This window comes from Branchiostoma belcheri, unplaced genomic scaffold, assembly GCF_001625305.1.
Source record: "Branchiostoma belcheri isolate BF01 breed outbred unplaced genomic scaffold, Haploidv18h27 scaffold25, whole genome shotgun sequence".
NCBI lineage: Eukaryota > Metazoa > Chordata > Leptocardii > Amphioxiformes > Branchiostomatidae > Branchiostoma > Branchiostoma belcheri.
Window position 1 is genome coordinate 2,364,299 of NW_017803854.1, and position 10,511 is coordinate 2,374,809.

Sequence of the window (10,511 nt, forward strand, 5' to 3'; positions counted from 1 at the left end):
GGGGGGGGGGGAAGCTATTGCATTTTGTCTTTTCCAAACACAAATGGAGGTCATTTCCTGCAACTTCAGTTCTACATTTTCTGTACAACTGCAGATGTATAAGGCAGTAGAAAGGTTCAAGATCTGTACTTAATTATCCTCATGTTCAAAAAAATTACTACCCTTAATTTTGAAAAAATTGGGCATAGGTTCCCCGGATGACCCCTAACCGGGGGCCAACGGTGCTTCCACAAGTTCAACAAGTGAAAAATACATGATACAAAATGTACATGTATTTACTACCTGGAACTTGGAGCAATTTATTCCAAAGATGTTGACTGACATTAATATATTAAAAACTAAACCAAATCCTATTTCTCAAACAAATCACATATTGACACAGCTGAACAAATAAAAATGTGATCATGTTTATAAACTCCACTCAAAAACAATTTTTGAGAGACACTCGGGTCACGGTACTAAGCGTGATAATCTACTAATATCTCATCTGATTCTCCAATATGTAAAGGGTCTTACAATGACAGCATCCAACCGCACATACATAGAAACAACAATATTACACTAAGAAACCAATTAATTCGGGAAATTTCTCAGTTATGTTTGAAAATTAACCTTACTAAAATATAACTGAGTTTTTACTTCAGTTGTAGCCGAAAAAATATTTTTCATGCGTTTAAAGTATCGTTTTAGCACTGTAATATGTACTTATTACATGTATCTATACATTTGGATGCTATCTTGACCTTTGACCATTGTTATTGTGAAAACAGGTCGGCCATGTTGTCTTTCTCGCCGTGAATTTTCGAGCCGTTTTTTCGAGCAAATTTCAACCGTTTTAAACATTTTACGGCCTCAAAAACTCATATAACGAGGAAAACAAGTTGTAGTTGTTATTTTCATGCGTAACATTTCTTCTGGGGATGGATTATTTTTCCGTCGAGCTGCCGAAAACTTAGCGCCATGCCGCAACCATGCGATCGGGCGCGGCCGGCCGGCGGGAGTTTTACTTTGTATCGGTGAGCTTTCGCGATGTAAACAAAGACAGTCGGAGTTGTTTACATGAAAATTTTGTTGTGAAACGCCAGCGGGGTGTCAGATTTTCTACCAATGACAACGTTTTCTTTGTGGCGTCATGGCGAGATCGACAATTCATCGTCAATTCACAGGATTGTGCCGACAATGGAATTGAATAGCGGCCCGATCCGTGCAATTAGCGCTCGATCCACGCCGCCCGACCGAAGAAAATTGGAATGACGAACACATTTATCGGGGATAAAATCCCCAATTTTGAAAACCGACCACTAGCCGCTCGAAATTTTTGGTCGGCCCAAAAAAGGCTAGGGTCAGGGGGGTTTTTCATAGGGTCGGTCGGGTAACCGGAAACACAACATTTTTTTTCCTAGGCCTAAAGGTGGATTTGTAAAGGAACAAGACGGGACGTCTGCAACATTCTGAAATGCAACTTTAGTACACATGTATCGTTTTATTGGCAGTGATGAACATTAGAACTCAACATTATTTATTTGGAACTGACATACGGAAATGTATGGTTCAACCCTTGTCCTGCTGGCATTTTTTCTACGATATTTTCAAATACACGTGTAATTTGGTGTCATAGACCCTTCAATTTTATGCCCTGCAGTGGCATAGTTACTTCCTCATTCGTTGCGTTTCGCTGCGGTGTGATGTGTTGCACAAGAAACACCCCCAAATCGTACATATACAGGGTACTATATAGATGGTACTGTATGTGCAACCCATATATGTATGGCTCCACAGGACAAGGGTGTTTAATACAGTCAAACCTGTACCAGTGACCACCTGTACAAAAAAGGACCACCTGGCCAACGTGACCACTTTTTTCACTGTCTTGAATACTCACACGTAGATGGTAGCGAAGCCCTTGTTCTTGTCCTCCTCCTGCAGGCAGAAATGAACCCTCCCCCCGTTGCCGGTGTCTCCTGCTCCCCCGTCTGTCCATGCCTGTGCGTGGTCCCAGTACAGCTCAATACTGTGGTGTGTCACCTTCCCTACGATGGGTGGGTCTGGTCGGGCTGGGGCTGCATATGGAAGAAGAACATATTGTATGACTATGAATCTGATCTCCACAACACAGGCAGAAAATACTGGGTGAATGTGTACAATGTACCTTAGTGCGGGTAAACTTCGGACTGTGCAGGTATTTCTGCTGACAACCTGCACCTCATCTGCACTGGTCCATGTACTGGGTTTACAGATTTTGTTTTACATCATGTCAAAACTCAAAGGCATGAGGCATTGCACTTGCAGCATGCTCCCCTTGAAAATTCTGAAATTTTGATACCCACCCACCCCTAGAACCAGTAATTTTATGCATTCTGAGTGGCAAATTTTGCAGGTAGACAAATTGAATATAAGTTTCGTGAACACACTGATTTTTGACAGTTTAAGATGAATCATGGAATCAATCCTCAAGCAAATGATTTAAATTTTCAGGAAAGCAGCACTGATTCTTAGATCAAATTAACAGGTGGCAGAAAACATTTGATTTTCTACATTGAGAGACTACAATGTAAGTGGGAGAGCAGATCTAGAGAGGGTTCAAAAGATGAACACTTAGAGTCCATTCCAAGTCACCGTGCGGGTTTTTTAATCATATTTCTAATATTTTCCAATTAGTTTCAAATAATTCAAAAATATTATAAATATTCTGAAATTATTATAAAAAATGGAAGTACCTGAGTAGCATGTTTTCGAAAATGTTAGAATCATTTGCAAAAATTTTGAAAGTGGCAATCAAATGGGATCTTAATTTCAAAATGTTTACAAACACAATTTGAAATTCGAAAAGTTTCGAAATTTTTTCGTAAAAGAAGAATTGCCTGTTATCAATCAAGCGCTAATCCCGATCCACAGGCGGCTGTTTATGTTTAGACCTCGCGCGGCGGGACGTCCGCGGCCATCTGGACGGGCGGATCGCAGTTTTTCCCAGCGCCAGCCTTGTCGGCGATTTTCTACAGCGCGTGCTTCGTATTTTCGTCGGTTTCAACAAGCTTCAGCTTATTTATCGGGCTTGATTTCTAGCGCTGTTTTGTGTTTTACCGGCCAATGTTAGCGCGGTGCGTATATATATGGAAATGGCCCATGGAAACCCAGCTCGGTACGCTGACTTCCGGGTATCGCCGGTTTATTTTTATCTGGCTCGAACAACAAAATTACACTACAAATCGGCGCATAGAAATTGTCCCGAAAATTCTTTTAGAGTCTAATCACCCTTTCTTTGATAGGATGTTGCTAATTAGTCGTAGATAAAACGTAGAAAGCAGCGAAAATGTGCCTCTTCGCGCGGCCGGCTCGATATCGCTTATCCAATCGGAACGCAGGTCATGTGAGGTGAACCAATCAGAGCGCTGCTATTTACATATAAAAATGGCGCACGCATGGTTTTGTACAGCGATGTTGAGAACAAGTTTTTTTTACCGGGATTTTCATAGTTTTGACCGATTTTTTTTGGCACGCCGTGATTACGCTACAAATGACACACTAGAGGAGACAACAGATGAGTGATCATTTTACAATCGACGAGAACGTTTGATGAATGAAACAGGAATGAAATCTTGCTGATTGCGATTTGTTTTTGAAAATTTGTCTCGTGTTTGTAACGTTCACTCAAGGAGGTTCTTGGTTTTAACCGTAACATGAAAGATATGAACACGCTTCTGTACATATCTTGATGTTTTTTGACGTGATTTGAACTAGTGTGGGGGAAGTTGGGGGAAGGCAGTCGCGGGGGGAAGCGGAGAGGCTTGATAAATTTTCGAGAGCAAGTTCCGCGCACTGGATTTGATTTCTCACGCGGCCGTTTGGGTGGGTGTTTGTTTACATTATCGCTGGTCGCTGAGGGTCGGGCAGCCAGATTCGCCACGGGATGCCCCTTGTCCTTTCTATTTTTGGGCTGCAGTCGGCTAGAGGGGATTAGTGATTTCACAGATCATTTAGCCAATTACAAACATTTCGAAACTTTTCGAAAAAATGGTATTCACGCGAATTCTTTTATTAGAATTCTTTCGAAACATCGTACATGGCTTTTAGAATGTTTCGAATGATTTATGATTAGGGAAAACTGTTTACGAAGTTAAAACCAAGTTCGAAATGTTTAAAAACTATGAAATTCTTTTAGAAATGGTTACAAACATTTCAAAAAAATTCGAAACAATGGGAGAAAACACCCTCGCGGTGACGTGGAATGGACTCTAAACCTATCTGCCCTTTTCTATAACCAAATTTGTAACTGTAAATGCCGGCTGCATCATACGTGACCTTTAGCACGACAACAGTTTAATCTAGTTGCGTTAGGCAAATGTCATTTCCTGCCATTAACACTAGAACCTTTGTAAGGCCACACCAAGTAAATTTTATGGATGACGTCCTTTGGAGGCCCTAAATCTAATGCGAGCGGGTGAAAAAAAATAAGACGAGCCGAAAAAAAACAGAGTTTCCTACATTTTTAAATTTTGACTCAATCATTGTACAAATGGTTTTGTGTACAGTGGGAACATCACATATCACTGCATCAAAGTAAGAAACAAAACATTAAATCAGAGCCATTTTTTGTCTCCTCTCTTCATAATTATCTGCCATCCACCTTCCGTCATTGTAACAACATCTTTGCCCATTTTCGGCATGTTGACCACTGTCAGAAGGCAACAAAATTTCTTGTTTTTTCCCCAAAATCAGGTGAAAATTAATGCGTGCGCTGATGTCATCCATAAAAATTACTAGCTGTGGCCTAAAGTGCTTTTAATGGTCCAGTCAAGAGTGCTACATTTGTACGCTCGTGTGGGCACAACAGCAAAATCTCAACCTTGAGCCACTCCAGACTCATATAAAAGTTCTTAAGATGTCTGAGACAAAATCCAAGAAGCGTAGTACATTGCCCTTGACTTAAGGGTTTGACTATTATAAGTGTCCTTTGCCCACATCTATATAAAGATCCCAAGACAATCCTTTGACTTTTAAAAGTTCTTACGACAATGCTGAGAGAAACTACCTTACCTTTAAAGAGTAGGCATTCGTCAGTCTTACAAAACCATGAAGTACTTCATCTAGATCTACACCCTGTACCTTATTCTTGGTAACCTTTAAAGAGTATGGCTTAGTGTTCTGTACCCAGGTCTTTTAAGATCTCAAAGAAGATTTCAAGACAACTCTTTGACTTTTAGTCTACTTTGTCGATGGATTTGTTACCATGCAACTACCACATGTTATGATCCATGTTTCTTCTTATATAACACCATAATATGCTTGAGTGGCCTAACTGAAAGATGAGGTAATATTCCAGTCTTGTCCCATTGTACAAATTGTGAGTAAAATGTCATCATTTCTAATCCAGTAGGATTTAAACTAAGCCCTGTTAGACGATACGTTTAGTGTAATGTATTGGAAAGTTACCAAATAAGACCAACCGGTAATTCAGTTATACATGTTGTCAGTTTTAGTTTGGTGGAGTTAAGTTTATTTCCAATGACAGCGGCTCAGGATTTCTGTTTTAGAATGGAATATGACATTCATAACATTGTGTCAGTTGCCTCTTATTTTCCCAAATTGCATGCAGTTGTTGTAAGATCTTTTCTTGCGATCACAATGTTTTCTGGATATTTGAGATTTCAAGGTATACAGTCTGATTGCTGCTCAGTGTTAGGAATACTAGTAGTATTTTGGGTCGGAATTCAGGATAATTTTTTTTTTTAATCTACAGTAGTACAGCCTCAAACACAAGATCTTTACCAATGAATATCTTTTACAATGCACCAGTCAGTAGTCCTACCAGATGGACGTTGCGCCGGGCAAGAGAATAAGGCTTTGTTCCCCTCAAACCAATCTTCTGCTTGGATCAACACATTGGGAAACCTGCTGTCATAGCGGATTTTTCCGTCCGCGTTTCTTGGATACAGAGCTCCGAGGAATGTTACCCTCCATTGCCCAGATGTTACATGGTTTAAATGCATGACCTCCCAGGTCTTCAAAACACCTGTAGTGTGGGGGTCCGCGTGCCTTTTTCTGTGAGGCATAGCGAACCATTTTAATTCACATCTCAGCCTGAGACTAATTGCTAATCATTTATACATGTCGGAGACCCAAGAAAATGAACAGGTACAAATGTAATAGCCTCTGTAGCAGGCTTATAGAACTGGGGGTTTGGTGGTCTTCGGCTGTTTTCTGATTAGCCCAGTTCTAAAACGGGGGTAATTCAACCAGGCCGGCTATGTTGTCTATATGCAATCAGAAAATATCACATAAAAGACCCTGAAGACTTGATGAAGACCCCCAAAACCCCCAGATTTTGGCATGCTATGGAGGCTACAAATGTAAGGCCTTAGTAACTAAAGCAAGGCTTTTCACAACGCAGCTTGTCCTTTTCATCCAAGTGTTTGTTGCTGAACCGCACACGTCCACAGACCAACCCCTGTCCGTTACAAAGATACAAAACACTTGAGTCTTTCTTGAGCCCCTGAAGGGCGCCCCCGACACGCACTAAACATTGTGCCAAGATTTTACTCAGTTCTGCATGCCTGTACGTCAAAGCCGGCCGGCACATGGAGGCAAAGAGACGCTGTTTGGATTCTAACAGCGTCCAGTTCCTGATGGTTTTCGTGAACCGAATGCACCTCATGATCACGCATACAGTTTTTGTGCTAACCACGTACACTTAAGAAATGTGAAATAATTGCACAAAAATATTTTGAAAAGTAGTAAAAGGAAGCCTTGTTATATCTAGGACATTTTTATATTTTACTGCCAAAACATTGATTTATTACATAGTGGTGCTTTAACTGATTCTCGCAAGGTTCAACGGTTGTTGCCATTTCAGCATACCATGCAAACTACTGTAGATTTAGGATTATCTAAATTACAAACGAAAACATAGACTATATCCTTGTGAAAAGACAAAAACACACATTTATAATCATTTGTAATGATTAATAGATATGCCAAGGTAACTTTAATAGAGAGGTCAACATGTCAGAATCACATCAAAGAACGATAATTGCTGTTTTGACAGTTGACTAGTTGTTGGGTCAGCTGGAAAACAAACACTGACCAGCGCACAGCACTTACCTACAGAAATTCAATACCTTAAAGTTAAACTTCCTATAGCATAGCTGAGATCTGGGGCAACAGCGTTTTCTAATCTAAGCCAGCCTGAATTTTTTTCCGTCATCACAATTTTATTTGACGTAACGTCATGCCATTGACACGACAATCCTAGCTAGGGGGGTTCAGGGAAAATTTTGAAATCTTGACCCTCTGAAATCCTATTTCCTGCATTTTGAGGGGCAAATTTTGCTTGTACTAGTAGTTGTAGATGGATTTAATGATTTCCATTATGAAAACTTTTAAGAATTTAAGATTTTTAAAAAAAGTGCAAAAGCTAGTTAGGCAGACTGCTGATATTTGATTATAGTGTATACTGGTATTTATATAGCCCCAAGCCGTGTATAATATTCTGACACAGTTTGCCCTGATTATGTCAATCTCTGAACTAAATAAATACCTGATATCTTTGCTATTGCTTATCTAAGGAGGCAATTGGTATGGGAAAGATCTAAACACAGTGTGAATTCTGATCAGTAGATCTACTAGCTAAAATAAGACCATTGAGGGGTCTGTGTGCCCTTTTACATAGAGCAATCAGCCATTTTAGCTCAACTGATTTGTAGTACTGAAGATGATTCGATGAGTTTGTAGCTGGACCTCTCAAATCTCAGTTGGGGTATAATCTGTATGTGGATTCAAGATAAAGCATAATCACCTGAATCTAGCATTAACTTTTTTAAGTTTAAGCAAATTTATCCTGTCGAATTTGATTTAAAAAAAACACCCACTGGCTTCTGAATTTTGGCCTGAAATATATAATTAGGAATGTTATGAACTGTGGAGCTGTCAAACTATTTGATTACCCAACATCTCCCTGTCCCCCACTCTTTACCTTACATACCATGCTTCAGTGAGTTAAACAAACATATAACAAACATCACGAGTCATGCTGGTGCAGAAATTTCAAGAGTGCGGTGCAAACATGACAACAGACGCCTGCACAGTGTTCAAAACAAAACACAACTTTTGTTCCCTGCTGTTAGTCTGTTTATTTCTAAACGCATGAAAGACTCTTGGACCTGAAGTTCATATCGCCTAAGGACAGTGTTAGCTGTCCAGTCAACCACAACCTGCATTTGTAACAGTACGTGACATCTTCTTTCCGCTTAGTTGTACTAGCCTGCCATGCCACTGATCTTGTACCTTGGGAAAGGCATTTTGTGCAACTTTCCTCACTCCACCCAGGTGTAAATTGGGTACCTAGCTCTGGTTAGGGACCGGACATCCCTGGGATAGGATGTTAAATGGACATCCTGTGTTTGGGAAGAGCCACACCCACCTCACCTTTTAAAAACGAGTAGAGGCATGCTCCAGTGTGTAATGGTCCAAATACTACTATCTAGAAGTTGGTGTTCAGGAGAGGCAAACTGTTCTTTTATCATATACCAACTCGTCTAGCTGGCATATCTTCTATTTGGCCAAAGCCTGGCAGAGGCTAGAAAGACCCCACCTCCAGAACACCAGGTTCAAGTTTGTTCCATTCCCTTATAGTGCAAAGGAAGACATCTGACGTATAATGATTTAAAAACCTTACGTTACTGTTATGGAATCGTCTGGCCAAAAAAATCATGGCCCCAGGTAATAAAATCTCATCTTTATTTTTTTTAAACAGGTAGTAACGTTATATTGTACGTTATTTTGGAAGTTGGCCAAACCAAATACGTACCTTCTTTCCTTTTCTTTTCAAACATTTCAACCGTTACTGCGTCCACGTTTCCGTGACACCCTCTGTCTGCTGCTGCTCATTTTGTGCTCCGACGCTTCCCACGCGATATTTTTTCCCCTTCACAAAAATCAATATACTGCACATCCTTACCGGTAGGTCCGCCCCCCTCCCCCTTAACAACAACCTCGACCCACACGTCAAAACCCAGGAAAATCAAGATATCGTCAAGAAAACACGCCTTCACAACTCACCCGACATCTTTGGAGACCTGTAGAACCTTTTCTCGTCGCCGGTGCGGCCGTTTTCGCTGGCGTTCCAGCCGAGAATGACTTCCGAGTCCACCAAGCCCGTGTGTTTACCTGTCTCCTACCCACCAGTTATGCAAAATACTCACCTTCATAATATGGCCGCCAACTCTCGACCAATCAGAGCGCCGGGTTTCAGTACTTACCATTGTGACAAATAGGGGTGTGATTTTCACGCTCAGAGGGTACCATTGTGACAAATAGGGGTGTATACGTCTGTAAAATAAACTAAAAGCCATCATTGTGATTATTAGAGCAGGAATCTATATGTACGGATCTAAAATAAGGATAATTCTCTGCATCAGCAGAATTGTGATTTTGCAAATATTTTTTTTTCCTGGAAATTTAAAAGCGACCCCACTAACTTTTTACATACGCTGGATGGTTTGTTGCAATGATACAGATTTGCCCAAACTGTTGTCAACGTCGAGACAAAATTGACACGAATTCGAAACAAGTGTGTCGTCCGCCGTTCGAGTCGGGATGGCAATGTTCGCGGCTGTGAAAGAACGCCGTCTGGCGGAGTAAGATGGTAATGCAATAGATTAACATGGCTGCAGTGTAATTTATTACCGTCAGGGGCCGCTGCAGTGTCGTATACTCGGCAAGCTGAGCGATTGTGAATGGAAAATCCAATCTCCAAGCAGATCCCTCTCGGTGGCAAAAAGACCGTATCAAATTGGCCAGGCAGTATCCATTAGCCAGAGAAGGTCGCCAGCCACCGACGGGTATTAGGCAGTATTCACTGCTTTGGCTGAAACTGAGTACTAGTATATATGCTGCAAGGCAGCATCAGATTGGCAAGACAGTATCAAACTACGATGGTACAAAACTAACTGTCTGGAAGTTGGTGATTCACTACAAATCACCCGGATGGAGGCCTGGCGAACCCCATCTCGTACTAGCCATAGAAGGCAGCAGAATCTTCAGCTTGTTGAAGGCGGCTGCCTCAAATGAAAGAAGAAAGAAGAAGAAGAACTGTCCAGGTCGTATTTATTTACCAGGGAGTTACCATTTGCTAAAAAGAAAAAAGAAAATACATGTACCAGTACAAAAAAAGAAAGTCTGATAGAAATGCCTATATCATGTCAAAAAAATAAGCCGAAGCCTAAACCTTTGCTTGGAGTACTTTAGGATAATTACGAAGGCCTGGGGCTAGCTGAATATCGCCCCCAATAGAGCGGAGATTATCGCCCAAGGCCACCGCGAAAGTTCTCGGCAGGAGCTCCCGACAGGACAGACCCCCAGTCAACAGGGACCAGCGGATTAAAGGTACAAGGTGGACCCCTGCCGATCGCTGTGGCAGCAAATCATCCTCCATAATCATCCTCCGTAATCATCGAACATTTCAGTGGCCTTAATCTCATACATCTACAATTACCAGTTGTCTTATGTACAACGTT

The 10,511-nt window shown here is 41.1% G+C and overlaps 1 protein-coding gene across 1 annotated transcript in view; it reads right to left on the reverse strand.

The window, feature by feature from the left end:
- Nucleotides 1-9,061, reverse strand: part of LOC109471408 (fibronectin type 3 and ankyrin repeat domains protein 1-like) — a 21,229-nt gene extending 12,168 nt beyond the window's left edge. Inside the window, exons 1-2 of the mRNA XM_019770694.1 lie at nucleotides 9,055-9,061; nucleotides 1,883-2,060 (exon numbers count right to left, since the gene is read on the reverse strand). Of these exons, the coding sequence (XP_019626253.1) occupies nucleotides 1,883-2,060; nucleotides 9,055-9,061 (185 nt within the window). The remainder of the gene's footprint in view (nucleotides 1-1,882; nucleotides 2,061-9,054) is intronic.
- Nucleotides 9,062-10,511: the final 1,450 nt, after the last annotated feature.